The 17,238-nt window shown below is 38.9% G+C and overlaps 1 protein-coding gene across 2 annotated transcripts in view; it reads left to right on the top strand.

Moving 5' to 3' along the window:
• Nucleotides 1-17,238, top strand: part of LOC108247474 (receptor-type tyrosine-protein phosphatase gamma) — a 520,767-nt gene that overhangs the window by 405,860 nt on the left and 97,669 nt on the right. For both annotated transcript variants that reach the window (XR_005233059.1, XM_037975187.1), the window contains exon 6: nt 390-456. Coding sequence is in view for 1 of the 2 variants with exons in the window: in XM_037975187.1 (XP_037831115.1) it covers nt 390-456 (67 nt within the window). In the remaining variant the exon portion in view is untranslated. The remainder of the gene's footprint in view (nt 1-389; nt 457-17,238) is intronic.

Genomic DNA, 17,238 nt, shown 5'->3' on the forward strand with positions numbered 1-17,238 from the left:
CAAGACCATGGCCTCGGATTTGGAGGCACTGATCCTCATCCCGGCCGTTTCACACTCGGCTGCGAACCGCTCCAGTGAGAGCTGTAGATCACAGTCTGATGAAGCCAGTAGGACCACATCATCCGCAAAAAGCAGAGATGCTTTTTTTGATTTATCAAAAAGGAAAGTCTTAAGCCTAGCCTTTAAACTAGACCGTGTCAGCTTCATGGACAAAAACTGGAAATTGGTTCCACAAGACAGGAGCCAGATAAAAAATGCATAAAATGCCAACTTAATTGTATGAATTATTAATATTTGTCTGTAAAGTAGGTTTAGGTAAATGTCCATGCATGTATACTACAGTAGGATTACTGTGTGTTACAGTGGCTCTTCCATCTTGTTCCTTTTAGGTGGTAGGGAAGGAGAATCCAGCGATTGGCCCCATCATCCACGGCTTGAAGGGTGTGGTTCATCATGGTGAGTGCTTGTCTCATGTTACTAATAAAATATTGTATTGCATATTCTTTTCTGGTTGACTGAAACACACACATTCTACACAGTTAAGTCCAGCAGTCTAGCCCTACCTCTTGTGTTTTGTTCTAAATACTAGCCAGCCCAATGCTCATAAAATTTGTTCAAAAAAGGAGGCTGATTGAGGTTAGAAAACCTAAAGAAAACATGAAAAATCTTAGGTGTTTGAGCAGAGTTTAAACACATTTAAACTAAACTAATTCATGTTCATATTTTATTAAATTTTTTATTTTACTTAAATGAATTCCCAAAATGAACTCGTTCAAGTTTATTTATCAAATTTTTACTTGTCTCATAAAAAACATTCTTAAATGTTGTCAGATGACATAAGGCATCCATTGTCCTGATGAACTGCATCTCTTTGTAGCATTTGAATTCTGCTCTGTGTCAGTGTAATTACCTCTTTTTGCATCTCTCCTAATCTTGAAGGTTACGTATGTACAATCCAATTTATCAAAGGTCAATTTTCAATAAATTTTCTTTCATTCTCAAATTTGTATTGGCAAAATGAAGTGGAATGAGCATAGGCTGCAGTGCAAAAAACGTGAAAATATTGATTTTTGCTGTAATTAAAATTTGCTTAAAATGGGTCCATAAAGACACCATCTATTAATTACGATAACTAAAATAGCATATAATCTACCTTTAAATTGAACTTTTCTAACAGGTATGTCTTCAAAAAAAAAATGCTTTTAATTCTTATCCTTTTAGTTTCCCTTCAAAATTGACCATTTTCTACGGAAATCCCTTTGTATAATGTTTGGCCATTGTGAAGCTAGCGGATTCCCACTGTGAAGCTTGGGAATTCCTCCTTTTCATATAGGGTTAGAATTCCCAATTACATCACTCCAAACTCTGGACATATTTTAATGAAACTCTTAGAACATAATCATTAGATATACAGCTACAACTGATTAACCCTTTGAGTTAACCTGATTTAAGATGGTCTTTGTATCCAAAGCAGTTTTGGCAGACGCAGACGATGTAGCTAGCTTTTTAGCTTTTTAGATTTTTTGCAGAGAACAAGATTATATTTTAAAAGTAGGACCAATTCCAGTAGTGGAACTGACAGAAAATGAAAGGTGAAAGGTGTTTTAAAACAGACTGCTGGGTCCTGAAGTTTACACAATGAATGCATTCATGTTGCTGTCATTGCTGTTATGATTCTTGACACTGGATGGTGCTGCTGCATCAGCATGGGGCAGCAGAGGAGCATGTCTTAGGAGTGCAGAGGAAGAGAAGACTGATAGCAGTTCAGTAATGGTGCCTGGCATGATAGCATGTCTGTAATGAAGTTTATGAATTTTACTGTCCATCTCCTTATTTCATTTACAACAAGGACATTTATCAATGTGAGGGTTTTTTCTTTTCTAATGGTGGATGTATTGTTTTAGCTGCCTGCTTTAATTTGCTGTGGATAAAACATTGACTTATTGCTGGATTTGTTACTCTGATATAGTCAGCTCAGAAGCACCAAAATCCCACAGCACATCTCTGTAAACCACGGTGGAATAAACTAACTTTTAGGGATACCTTAGTGGACTATCAGCTCATTATGATGAGTGGCTCCCCTACCAGAGTCTGGTTCATAAAAAGGTCAGGACAACAGATAGACAGAATGTCTTTTTAGCATTGTAGAGTTTTTGAGAAAGCAATACGACATGACAATGGAAAAGATTCCAGGGAGGACTCCTGGGAGAGGCCTCAACACAGTCGAACATTTCATTCTGTTTAGTTTGCTCGGTGTTTGAGTAGAGTGAGAAGCACCTGAAGCTCTTGTTGTGGATTATCACAGCGACTTTTAACCCTCCTGTTGTCCTCATTTTCTGTATACACCCTGTGCCTTCTGGGTCAAAATGACCCGTCTTCACTAAACCCCCAATATAAGCAGCCTAATTGAATTTTAAACACCAAATTTCATCTTGCATATTGTCATTCACCACAAAATGTGTGAATACTTGAGTTTTCCCTCTCCACTTGAATTTCTATAGCTTAAGAAAAGAAAAAAATGTGCAAAAAGGAGTTTCGAATGCATTTTTATTCATCCCAATGATTCAGTTTCTTTTACTTTTCTCCAGTGAACAATTTAAGAGAATGTACAATACAAAAATATGAAAAATAACATAACCCATTCAACTAATTAGCACATGTAGGGCAGTATGCAAGTGCACAACCTTTGCAGATATATTTCTTACACCTGCAGCACACAGTATGTGTTTTACAGTCCTTCTTTTGAGGGCAGAACTGACATCTCTTCCTCTTACTTGCCCTAGCTGGGGAAGTGGCTGTGGTAGATGGATCCTCAGGTTGATCAGGAGCTGCTGCACTCTGAATAGCTTTCACAACTGCTGCTGAGGCTTCTGTGCGGGGGACATGCTTCCTTCTTTCAATGAGTGGAGTTACAAGTGCCTTTCCTAGCTGCTCCAGGAACACCCTCCTCTTGTTGTGCTTACGAGACATCCAGGTCGGGTTGGTCTCTCTCCAAATTACAAAGGCATTGTAGGAGGATACATCAATGATGTTGTGGAAGATGACCAGGGGCCAGCGGGCAGTCATTCTTCTGCAGCTATATGTTCCAATCACCTTATCTAGGTTGTCCACACCTCCTTTGTTGTGATTGTATTCCAGGATGATGATTGGCTTCCTGTCCTCACGATCGCTAATGTCGTCGTCTCTGTGCAGTGTGCTCAGAAGAACTACATTCTTGTTTTTCTTCGGGAGGTAGGAAACTAGAGTGGTGGTGGGCGTGAAGGCAAACTTTGAGGAGAAGACCTCTCTCTCCTTTGACGCAAGCAGTGCAGGTGGGAGCTCAGGCTTGTTCTTTCGAACTGTACCAACCATGGTGATCTTCCTCTTCAGGAGCTGCTGTCCGAGTTCGTAAGAGGTGAAGAAATTGTCACATGTCACATTGTGACCCCTCAGTCCCTCTGTCACATCAAGCACAACTCGCATCCCCTGGTTCTTCTCTGGGCATCCACTGGTTGACTTCCCAGTATAGACTTGCATTTTCCAAGGATAGCTTGATTTGGCATCACAAGCCACCCATGACTTGATCCCATATTTTGCTGGCTTCCTGGGCATATACTGCCGGAAAGGACAACGACCTTTGGACAAAAGACAGACAAAGACATCAGTGATTAGTATCAGTGTCACAGAAAACAGTCAAAGAAATCAATAGAGAAAATCACTTTTATTACAAATATGAAAACAGATTACCTCTAAATGGAACCAGTTGCTCATCCACTGTTACGTCAGGCCCTGGATTGTAGAGGTAGGGCAACCGCTCCACCCACTTGTCCCATACCTCTCTTATGGCTGCAAGTTTGTCTGTCACACGTCTTGCTGGTCTTGACTCACGGTCATCAAATCGTATCAGTCTTGAATAGGTGTGAAAGAGTTTGAGTGGCATTGTGGCTCGGAAAATTGGCCTTCCACTCTCTGCATCCCATAGACTAGCTGCAGCCTCACCTCGGGACCTGTATACACCTGCTAAGATTAGCAGCCCTAAGTAGGCCTGCAGGTCAATCTCATCCATCTTTTTCCAGCTGTCTCCATATTTGCGAAAACCCTCCAGATTTGTCATCTCCAGGATTATTTTTTCTATTGCTGGTGTGATAAACAGGTAGAATGTAGAAACAATATCATGGGCATGAGAAACGGCATACCTTGTGGGTCCTGGGGTCATCTTTACAATGTTTTGTTCTGCATGCCTGCCGTGTTGGTCATATGCCGCCGAGGACCACGTTATTTTGCCATTTTTTGAAAGGAAAGTCTCACTTTCAGCTTCAGGGTTTTCTTCTTCTTCTGAAGATGATTCATCATGCTCTGGGTTGTATTCCTCTCCATCTTCTTCTTCGGATACATCCTCCACTTCCTCTTCTGAATCAGAGTTGTCTTGCTGGACATGTGAGAAAATCACCTCTAAAGCCTCTTCAGTGTTATAACGCACACTCATGGCTTCAGCACAGACACAATTCGGGGTCCTGTTATGCAGCACCTTTATAACCTCTGGAAATAACAGGTGGTCTTCTGAAGTCTGCGAGAACACCACCTGATTTGCCTTGTTTACTTCTGCTACTGATTGATCTGAGACACAACCAAAACTTTGCAACATTCTGTGGTTTGTAAATAACTCTGTGACCTTGATTTCAACTCTATTTGCCTCATGGGTCATTTTGACCCGAAGACCATCTTTGTACCTTTTTTTGTACAGCTTACATGGAAATATGAATAAAAGCAACATTTAACTTTTTCTATTGTTTGGGCCAATTTAGGAAAAGTCTTAAAATTTCAAGTTAAAAAAATAACATTTAGTGGATTTTTTGGGGGGTTTTAACACAGTGGCAGGTCATTTTGACCCGAGGACAACAGGAGGGTTAAAAGAACACAATTTAACTTGCAGATGGATACATAACGCTTCTGACAAGCTTTGAGTTCTGCTTTTTGCTTGCCACATTAACTGTGCTTTTGCATTCTTCTAAATAAGGAGTCTGATATGCAGTTTGTTTGTCCAGAATCTGAGACTTTAACCACCACAAGAGAGAGAAAATGGCCCGTTTGACTCCATCTATGAGGACACTGTATTTAAAGTCGGACCACCCTGCAGGCACAGAGCACACAGAGCTGTGTGTGCTATTTACCATCAGTTTCACTGAGATCCTGACAACATCGTCATTCAACTGAGGAGCTGGTTTAAAGACAGGAAAACAGTCGTGTTCCTTTTCCTTATTGACGTAAACAAGTTCCGACTTAAACAGGCGACGACGGCTCACCCATGGGTCCTGTCCACTTAGATTTGAATACAGAGCCTCATAATGTTCATTCACAACACACCTCAGGCCAGGACTTAGATGCCTTCTGACCGCCTCGGTGTGATTTCAGAATGGACTAAGGTAGCGAGGATGGCTTCAGGAAGTCCATACGTAAACATTGCAACCAGCTGGTGTGCTTTCATGCGTAAAAGCTGGAGAGACTTTGTTTTGTTTTGTTTTTTTCCAACAAAAAGATGGCGAAACGTGGTGAAATAAGAAAACATAGCTGATATGATGTGGTGGAGTTGGTGAATGGAGAGTGATAGCAGCAAGTGATGGAGCCTCTATGGACTCACTGGGATAAGAATGTTTCTTGAAGGAGAAGTTGTACTTCCTTCAGCTGCTGTTTGTTTCTATGTTGTTTGGATGTAAATCATTTTGAAAACGTAAGGAAATAAGTTGCAGTCTGTTGTATTTTAGCTTTATGGAGTGTGTGTGTGGTTTACTTGGCGTTTTCTGACTGTGGAACACAGTTCTGTCAATAAAACCTTTTTTTTTCTTTTGTACACATTAGGCCGACTTTGTGCATTTAGACACAGTTTAGACAGATACAAAAGTAGGGAAAGTAAGGAAATAAGTCTGCATTTTTGTTGTGTGGAGGATTGGGCCATTTTTTATCACTTTGTTTATCTGTGTGGGCAGGGAGGGGCTTCATTCTGTGTGTAGAGTTGTATGTTAGGCACAAACTAAACACAGAAACAGTACTTCTGTAAATAAGTACTGGGTACTGTTTCATGGAAGTTTTTCTGACTAATTTTCATAATAAGGCATAATAGCAAAATAAGCATGTCATTGTGTTATGGATCACTTACTGCATGTCAATTATACTGACAGTAAATATGGATATAGAAGATAATTTCTCCAGCTACCAGCTACTATTAGAGCCCTGAGTGATGACTGTATGTTGAAGTATTCTGGAGTTACAGCATTTTGAAGGTGGAATGTCCAGGCATTATTGATTTTGGCATATTTTGGATCAATCTGGATAATGCCTGGACATGCCCTCAGAATAACATGTCCAGAATAATCATTTGCTGTGCTATTGCTATCAAATTCAACTGGATATAGGTAAGACTTGATTCCATAGCCTTGTTTGATTTTTCCAGTTCATACCTCCATCTATCCATGTGCAGCTACATGAAAGAATGTTTTTTAAAGGCAAGAAAAAATGGAAATACACAATGGAAGGTTAGATATTACGTTTAGGTTTATATTGACAATTTTCAATGTACAATTGTATTTTTGTTCCATCCATCCATTTTCTTTACCTGCTTTTAATCTGGGTGCAGGGAAGCTGGTGCCTATCTCCAGCAGTCTCAGTGTAAGAGGTGGGGGTCACCCTGGAGAGGTCTCAAGTCCATCACAGGGACACACAGAGACAAGCAACTATTCACACCTAGGAACAATGTGACATTCCTTAGGAATCTATTCTTGAACCCATTTTATTTTCTATCTCTCTTAGAAAAAAGGAAATTTAACATCTCTTTTCATTCCATTGCAGACGACACTCAGCTCAATCTATAGTTGAAGCCCAATCACTCTTTTTCACTAAAAACCACTGTTTGACTGCCTCACAGAGGTAAAAGCTTGGATAGTTCCAAACTTTCTAAATTTCATTGAGAATAAAACTGAAGTTATTATTTTTGGTCCTGATGGAAGCCACAGCACTTCTCCTACAGATCTGGCTAGCCTGGAGAGGTTTGTAAAATCTCACTTAAAAAAATTGGGGGTGATATTGGATTCAAATGTCAACCTTGAGGAACAGATTCATTCTGTAGTAAAGAGATGCAGCTCATTTTTTAACACAAACAAAAAAGTGTGAACATATCTCCCCAACGCTGCCCTCCCTTCATTGGCTCCCTGTTCAATTTAGAATTAATTTTAAAGTTTTATTGATGACCTACAAAGCCCTGAATGGACAAACTCCTGTGTATCTGTCTGACCTCCTGCAGCCTTATGTGCCCTCCAGTTCCCACATCATGAGGTTTTAGTTGTCCCGAAGTCCAGGCTGATCCACAGAAGTGATCAGGTCTTTAGTTGTCCCGAAGTCCAGGCTGATCCACAGAAGTGATCAGGTCTTTAGTTGTCCCGAAGTCCAGGCTGATCCACAGAAGTGATCAGGTCTTTAGTGGTCCCAGGGTCCAGGCTGGTCCACAGAAGGGATCGGGTCATTGGTTGTCCCAGGCTCCAGGCTGGTCCACAGAAGTGATCAGGTCTTTAGTTGTCTCAGGGTCCAGGCTGGTCCACAGAAGTGGTCGGGTCTGTAGTTGTCTCAGGGTCCAGGCTGGTCCACAGAAGTGATCGGGTCTGTAGTTGTCTCAGGGTCCAGGCTGATAGTACATTTTATTTATCAGTGTGTGAAATGTGTATCAGAATACAATTTTCTTGAATTTGGTGCTTTCCCTAATGTGCTCAGTGTTATTAAATAAATACATATGTTATTGTCATTGACTTATTTCAATCTCATCTATTTATGAATCAATTCATTGTTTTAGTTCCCCTGCATGGCATGTTTCTCGTAATCTAAGGATGAACATACAAATGACAATAAATAACTTAAAGAAACAGAAAGTGAAACAGATCAAAATTTAAAACGTGTTTTGGGAGCTGATAAACAAGACTGAAGTGAAGTTTGCTGATAACAATGTGCTTAATATTTTAGAGCATTTAAAAAAGTTAACAGTAACTCACAGAACTTACTGTTGTTTTGTAAAACTTCATCTTGTAATGAAACCAAATTACAACTGTATTTTTGATTTACAATTTATAGTAGCTACTATTTCAGTGTAGATTGTTGAATTTACAGATTGTACCAGTACAATGTCTCCATGTCTTGCCACAAAACATTGTGCAGAAGTGCAACATTTTTTTATGTAATCAGAAGTAATCACAGATTGCACAACTTCATTTTTTTATATCTAAGTTGAAGTTGCTGCTCTAATAGTCAAAATTCTGAATGTTGTCACATTTACAGAGAGCATTCTACAAAGGCCTGCTATGAATTCTGTTTTTTATTCCAGTGTGCAACATTTATGCTTGGTTTTGACCTGAGAGAGGAAGCCAAAGTACCCAGAGCAACACATGCACACTCAAGGGAACAGAGAAAGTCAGCCAGCAAAACCAACATTTAAACTGAGATATACACTCTTACTGTGAGGTTGCAGTGGTTACTACTACACTACACCTTACTGCTGACTTTTTGTTACCTGGTGCCTAAGGCAAAAGGGCAAAAACGTTTTGCCTGTGTGTGTGTCTTTCTTTAAATATCTCTAGAGCCACTGAACAGATTTTTCTTGCAGAAAATACTCAATAATCTACAATTGATTAACTTTTGGAATCAACCCCTTTCAAGATGGCCACCACAGCTAATAATCATTAGCAACAACAAATATAGCTATAACTCATTCCATTCTAGAGATATTGAGCTAAAATTTGGTGTGCTAGTCGCTCAGAGTCATTCACAACACACACAACAAGGGCTAACTGATCGCATGGGATGTGTTTTTAAACTTTACTATTGTTAAGTCAAGCTTAGAAGTGACGGGGTAGGAACCATTCTGAGGAACCAATCTGTGATAACCTGATGACACAGGGACCAGAAACATGGTGCACAACATTTAAATACAGTAGGGCCCGGTCCTAATACTCGCACTTGCACCCTCATTCCACCCTCGTGTCCTTCAAATGCACGTTCATGCTGAAGGGTTTGAGTGCTTAGAGTGTTCCAATTCTCCGGAGTGCTCTTTAGCCCCGCCCCCTTTGTGTACTACATCCAGCCTTCGGCGAAGCCCCCATCCAAGCGGATTTCGGCGAAGTGTTTACACACAATTCATCGCTGCATGTGACGTTTCGTTTTTTCAAGCTGCATCTGTTACAAAAAAAGCAGTTTTTAAATGTAAAGTATTGAAATAATTCTTTTTTCACTCTGCTGTACAGGTGTGAAAACTGTCAAACTTTGCTCTGTATTCAACAAGTCAGAACAAAACACATGTGAACAGCCAAATATCTCCTGCAATGACTTTGGAAAGCAGAAATACCTAAACTGTACTTTTAAAATCATACTGGCACCTTCATAAATACCAAAACAGGGACCGGTCGGCCATGTTGGATGTCACAGTTATGAAGCAGAGGCACAAGTCGATAATGTAACCTGTACTGTCCCAATTCTCCAATGTCTGCATTCTTGTAACCTGCGCACATGAACCCTTCTGTGCACTTCAACTGAGTACACACTTCATAGAGGGGCGTAGGGTGTAGTGCGAGTATTGGGACCGGGCCTAGATGGTGCAAACCAGACATGGAAAAATCTGTGCAGAAGTGATATTTACAAACAACAGAGAGGCAGCCGGTAAGAAAACAAACTTTTGAAACAAAAATTGTCTGGACTGTTGCTTTTGAGATGGTGTTGGAGGTAAACCAGTCACAGAGCTAATTTCTCTGAAGGGTGTGGCCCAAACATTTCTGGTCTGTGACTTTTGTCATGGGTTGATTGGTTTGCAAGAATTGTTTAGAGTTTGTTTGATTTTACCAAATGTTTAATGTTAACTGTCTTGAGATTTATGGGCCAATTGAAGATATAATGTGTAACATTTTCTTATTGTGTCTTTAAGGCCTTATGAGATAATGAGAGTTTTTCTTGGTATTAAATTTTATAAAGTTCTGTGGATAAAGTACTTGGTAGATTTTGAAGATGGCCATAGGTTGGTTGTAGGTTTAATACTGTTGATGAAAATGTATTTATTCAAGCTAATAGTCTTCTACTTTCACAGTAACTTATTTACAAAACAAACATACAGGATGTACTCTGACATGATTGCAAATCTGATTTTTGTTTTGTATTATTTGTTAAAGGTTTTTCACCAGAAAAAAATGACTTGGAAAAAATGATCTGAAAATTAACCTGAAAAAAAAGGAAGAAATGAAGAAAGAGGGTTGTTTGGTCATTGAGTGGAATCCAGTGAAGACTCTGTGTGAATGTCTATCCCTGTCAAGTGGGGAAGCACAGGAAATGACTTGACAACTATTAACTATTGGAGTCAGCTGTTTGTTATAGCAAAATATCTCATGGACCACTGCAATGATTTGAGTGGAACTCAGACAGTAATAATGAAAAGTCTGCCAACTGCTATCTGACAACACAAAAATGGCACACAGTCAGTTTTATAGATATTGAGTTTTTGAGGTTTAAACAACTTTTGAACCAACTCAACTAAACCTTTTTGCAGTTTGTTTAATCAAACTAATGCCTGTTGAACAAATTTGCTTGCAGACCATTCTTATCTTCTGGATTTACAACATGCCACTCACTCAAATGCTGGGTGCTGAATAACTGCTGAAATTTGCCAAAGAAGATGAAACTAAGTTGTTAAAGCTTAAAGAAGCAAATCGCTAGCGTAAAGGTAAAGGAAGAAAACACTATGAAAAGTTAAAGTGAGTAAAATGCTAGGTAAAAACTAAAACAAGCAAAACACTAGGTAAAAGATTAAATGAGCAAAGTGTTAGCGAAAAGCTAAAAGAAATAAAACACTAGCTAAAAGATAAGTGGCGCAAAACTCCAGCTAAAACCTAAAAGGAGCAAAAAACTAGCTCAAATATGAAATGAGCGAATGCTAGCTGAAAATTAAAAGTGACAAAAGGCTAGTCAAATACTAAAAGCAAAATGCTTGTGTACAGCTAAAACTAGCAAATGGCTAGCTAACATCTAAAGTATCAAAAAGGTAGCTTAAAGCTAAAAGTAACAGAAGGCTAGGAAAAAGATAAAATTAGCAGAATGATAGCTAGCATAAGAAGTAGTATAAGAAAACGAAATTAGCACAGGAAGGGAACAACAGAACAAACATGCTGAAGTATAATTATACACACAAAGAAATATTTTCTCTCTGACTTAGTCATGACTCAATTATAGCTGTTTGTGTTTGCTGAAGTTCATTTGCTGTGTCAACCATCTTGATTTGGATCGAATCTAAAAGTTAATCAGATGTAGATATACATTAAATGTTGCTCCCTGAGAGTTTCTCTAAAATCTGAAAAGTGGTTCACAAGATATTATGCTAACGTGACAGACAAACAGACACAGACATGGGCAAAAACATTATTTCTCTTTTTCTTTTGGCAGCAAGCATGAGCTTAGATAAAACTTTAACATGATTCTTACACTTTATTTTCTATTCAGACGTTTTAGAAAAAAACTGCTCTGGCTGAATAAGTTATTTAACACAAAGACTACTGAAGTTCAGTTAAAGCCACAGGTCAGTCTCTTTTATTGGGAAAGGCAGTTGACTAATTTGCTTTGGGCTCTCTGATGGCACACTGTGAGGCAGCAGGTGGTTAAATATTTTACTGCACTCTCTTCTCTTGTTTCTGAGCTTGTCAAGTGGACACGCACGGCGAGTCTGACTCCTCTGTCTTTGTAGCTCATGCCTTGTTGCATTTTACATGAAACCTCAGAGGAACAAATGGCCTCTGACTGGCTCACCTGAAAGTGGCTTTGTACTGTTCCTGTGAAATCAGCCTTGTGAAAAGACTAAGGCTGATTTACGTAGAGTACTAGAGGAGAATGGTCTATATCAGCCTTCCAGGGGGTTTGGAGGCAGATACAAAGACTGATAGTGAAGTGAAAGACTTTTCTTATTATTCATTTTCTCATTATAGGTGAATTTTGATTGGCTGCTGAATTTAATTGAGATGTGTTCTGACTTATCATCAATAATTAGATTAGACAAAAAAGACAGAATTTATGAAAAATTTCACACAGGATAAAAATGGTAAAGTGTGAGTTTTCTCCTGCAGTTTAAAGAACTTCAGGTTTGATTTGAAATTATTTATTAGTCCTATGTTGGGCTGGTGATCTGTCCATTGTCCAAAGCAACTAAGTCACCAGGAAAACATTATATCTACTAGAAAGCTAACATTTTACACTAAGCTAGACAAACTGCATTTGAACCACAAGTAATTATTTAGTCTAGGAGTGAACCTCTGTTGGGAAAAATATGAAACAATAGGTTCTTTAATATAAGATGGAGCTTTGTATGTTAGAAGTAAGATTTAAATTATATTCTGAATTTGACAGGGAGCCAATGGAGAGAAGCTAAAATTGGAGAAATATGATCTCTCCTTCTAACTCTCATCAGAACTCTAGCAGTAGCATTTTGGAGCAGATGAAGACTTTTTAAATAGTTTTTTGGACACCCAGATAATAAAAAATGACAATAGTCCAGCCTAGAAGTGATAAATGCATGGACCAGTTTTTCTGCATCATTTTGGGACAAAATGTTCCTAATTTTAATGATATTGCACAGGTGGAAGAAAGCAGTCCTATAAACATTTTAATGTTGGGGGATAAAAGACATATCCTGATGAAAAATAACACCAAGAGGCCAAATTATTGCCATTCAGAAGAAACGAAATGCTGCAAAGTTTATTCCTAAAATGCTTGGGTCTAAAGACCATTACCTTTGTCTTGTCTGAATTTAAAGAGCAGGAAACTAAAAGGCATTCAGATTTTTATATCTCTAAGACAACCCTGAGGAACTCCATGACTAACTTTGGTGAATAAGATTCATTATTAACACGGACAAACTGGAATCTACCATTGTCTGAGGCAAAAATGTAGTGTAACGGGGAGCACTTAATGACTGTTTATACTTGCTGAAGAAGGTAAAGTTGAGTTTTTGAAGTTAAAACAAGAACAACAAAAGCCAAAAGGCACAGAATGATTGCAGCTATAAACAAGCATGACTGTAACAAAAAGCTAAAAGGAGCAGCTAGCTAAAACTTAAAAACAGTAAAATGCTAGACTCAAGCTAAAAGTAGCAAAACTTTAGCTACATAAAAGCAAATCACTAAAATCTAAGAGTTATGAAATGCTAATAAAAAGTAGATAAAAGCTAAAAGTAATAAAATGCTGGCTAACATCCCACAAAATAGTTTTTTAACCTTTTCTAAAGAAAGTCTTCTTTATGCTCCATCATGTCACACTGTTCCCTCTCCCCCTGACACCAGCTGTTCACTGTCAGTGTTCATATTTTCACATTTCTTCTGCTTCTCCTTCTCGCCTGTAAATGGAAGTTGTGACGATGCAGGCTGACATACAAAGCAGGTCTAAAATTAATGAATAACTTACAGTGTAGTAACTAATGTCATAGTGAGGGACTCAAATATGCACCCACTTGCTCAAACATTCATAACTGCAAGAGCAAATTAAATCTTCAAATTAAGATACCAAGGTATCCAGACTCATAGGAATGCTAATATTTTATAAAATGAAAAATTTAAGTGCTCCAATTCACTGTAGCAAACTGACAGTTGTACATCATTAACACCAAATAGTAGTCAGTCCCACCAAACTGTGGGCATCTCAAAGTGTGACTTGGTGATAGCACCAGAGCGGGTGCTTTTCCCACTCTGTTTGCTTCTACGTTTTTCATATGCAGGGATTTAATGAGTAACTGGGGAGGTTAACTGAGAACTAGAGGAGTTGAGTATTCTCCTGACACTTCGCACTAGAGCCTAAGCTTAAAAATACTTGGATGTTGTGGGGGAACAAAATAAAATGGAGACCGAACAACAAGTTTATAAAAGAAAAGAAGATTTGTTATAAAAAACTAAAAGCTTCAATGGTAAAAATTTTATCAAAGCAATGCAATCTGTATTCCTGTTAGTGGCAGTCAGCTTGCTGATCCTCTTGCTGGCTAAAGCAGGTGTGCCTTAAAACAACCTTTAAAGTTCCAGCAAATGAAGCCCATCAGGTCAGTGTAGCACCACCATGAGCTGTGCTGCTGCTGCAGAGGAGTTGGACTCGGTGTGATTACAACCAGGGATGAATTAAAATGTATTATACATGTATTATATTGATATAATATAATTGTCCTTCTTTGTATAACATGAGAACTGGTACTTTAATGTCAAATATTAATATTTCAGTTAGTTTTTAAATAATATTTCTGCTCCAGATGTTTCAACTTCATGGCTCTTTGTGGAGTTTTTTTTTTTTTTCTAAAAAAAACTTGTGGAGATTTTGAACTCATCAGGCCCTTTCCCATCTGGATGATGACCCAGCTAGACTTTCCAAGACTCATCCATCCATTTTCTTTACCGCTTTTCCATTCGCGGGGAGCTGGTGCCTATCCCCAGCAGTCACTGTGCGAGAGGCGGGGACACCCTGGACAGGTCGCAAGTCCATTGCAGGGACATAGAGACAAACAACCTTTCCACGACCCATCATACTCAAACCTGGAGAACCTCCTTCAGTTTGAAGACAATCATGACATTGCTATGCATGGCGTATTCGCCAAAGAGGTTTTTTCTGCTGTTCCTCAAGTCATGAATTTTGCTGCTGCCACGTTCCACCCCAAACCTTGATTCTCTCCCACCATCATAATAAACCATCAAAACCTTACTACAGTACTTGTGTGCATGCTCAAAATCATTGTGCACCTATCCTGCTGTATCATAGGTAATGGGGAGCCCACTCTGTTATTTTATTACCTGAAGACCCCACAAAGACCATCCGTGTTCTTGCTGATGTTTTGCATCGTAGTGAGGTCATCATTGTCTGTGAAGGTGGCCTAAAAGAAGGAAATTTGATTGGAAGATGCCAAACCAAAGAAAGGAAAGTTGACTTGAAGATTTGATTGGAAAATCTGTGTTCTACTACAGATCAGTTATTTATTAGCAGTTTTTATTTGTTTATTTTTTGATGGGTTTTACTGACATTTTGCTTTTATTGTAAGACAGACATTGTGATTTGCCATTTTAGGATCCTCTAGCAATTTATTGATTATACCAGAAATAGACTACGTGTATTGTGATATTTTTTTACTTTGTGGAACATGTTTATACCTCGAGGTGTCCTGTGATTGCTGCTCCTAATCACAAGCCCTCATAACTCTTACTAATAATGAGACCTACAGCCCGGACCAAAGGCGTCTGCTCGATGGAGCGGATGGAGCAGCTGCTTCCCCAGTTTCTAAAGTGGGGGTGCAGGTTTATGTTTTTGCTCCCCCATTTTTTTGACTAAAGAAACATGTTATAACTCTCGGCAATAAAACAAAAGCATGTTGTATTTATCAATTCTAATTTTACTTTCTTTACTACAAACTAAAAAAAAAGATTAAAAATAATTACAAAGTTCTACTCTTGAGTCAGACACTGTTCAGCTGTGGAGATTGGAGGGGGTATATGTCAATGTCAAGTTTATTTGTATAGCACATTTAAAACACAGCTGACCAAAGTCCTTCACAATTTACGCCAACCATCAAATATAAAACAAGATTAAAACAATAAAATAAAAGAAGACACAGACATATACACAGTAAACAGAAAACAAGTTGAGTAATGAGTGAAAGTATCAGAAAAAACAACAACTCAAGCTGTACTAAAAGCCAGTGAAAATATATTTTTTTAAGGCTTAACACTGTGCTGCATCTTTTTCTGGCTATGAGTCAGACAGAACAGAGTAAGAATCCCTCTTTAGTTTATAAAGTTTATAAAAAGTGGTTTGTCAAAAAAAAGTAATGATTAACTATGGTTGGATTTGAACCCTACACTTCTGACTAAAAGTGCATTATGCTGTCCTTTCCATCAACAAAGCTACACTGATAACATTTTCCTGTTTTATCCCATAATCAGGCACCTATGGCTCAGGCCCACACCTCACCATCATCTCAATCAGATCAGTGGTTTCTAACCTATCTCCAACTCTTCATCTTTTTGGCTAGCTGGAATTATACTGAGCCAGAACTGCATGTCAGAACTCGGCATTTGTAAGGAGATGGACATTATCTGCTGGAGAAAAAGAAGAAACAAGGAAGTTGGAAAGCTGATCTGCCTTTCTGGCACAGTTTACCGTCTTACCGTCTTCTGTATGAGTCAGCCCTCACTTGAACATACGTCTTCACCCTATATATCCAAACCTGTCATCCTCCTTTCTCACTTCAACAGTGAATCAAACACCCTCTCTTCCTCGCCTTCTTGTAATTCTTCTCCCTTTTGTCATCAGGGTTTCTCAACTTTGCAGACGGCTCCTCCCTCATCCTGTCACACTTTCTTCTTTCTTTCTTCTTCCTCGTCTCTTCTCCTCCGAGGCAGATGAATAATGACACATAGATACAGTGGCCCTGAGGTGCAAAGCACTACAACATTAACAAAAACACTACAACATTTAAAAAAACACTACAACATTAACAAAAACACTACAACATTAACAAAAACACTACAACATTTAAAAAAACACTACAACATTAACAAAAACACTACAACATTAACAAAAACACTACAACATTTCACCAAACTGGAAAAGGTAGGTCCCAGTGGGAGACCTCTGATTGGCTGTCGTCCAATCGCTGATTGGACGACAGCTCGTTTTACTTTTTAACCGGAAGTTACTCTTTCACGTGTTTTTTAGAAACATGAACGTTCTAGGTGATCCAAACCTTGCTTCTGCTATTCAACAGTATTTTGAGGCAGGGCATACGTATGAGATAATACTGGACATGCTTCGGACCAACCACGAAGTGTCAGTTAGTATGCGTTCACTAAAAAATCATTTGAAAGAAGCAGGACTGCATAGAAGAGGTAACTACTCTCCACTCCCTGAAGTGAGGCGTGCCATTATGACCGAGCTGAGAGGACCAGGGCAATTATTTGGCTATCGGACCATGTGGCAAATTCTCAAACAAAAACACAACCTGCGTGTCAAACGTGATGTTGTAATGAGACTGCTGAGGCAGCTGAATCCTCAAGGCATCGCTCTGAGGACTCGCAGGAGGTTTACAAGACGCACGTATCATTCTATGGGGCCCAATTACATATGGCATGTAGATGGCTACGATAAACTGAAGCCATTTGGCTTGGGCATCTCAGGATGCATTGATGGTTTTTCGAGAAGAATGATGTGGCTTGTTTGCGGGTCAACAAA

This window comes from Kryptolebias marmoratus, linkage group LG4 (assembly GCF_001649575.2).
Source record: "Kryptolebias marmoratus isolate JLee-2015 linkage group LG4, ASM164957v2, whole genome shotgun sequence".
In the NCBI taxonomy this organism is placed as follows: Eukaryota; Metazoa; Chordata; class Actinopteri; order Cyprinodontiformes; family Rivulidae; genus Kryptolebias; species Kryptolebias marmoratus.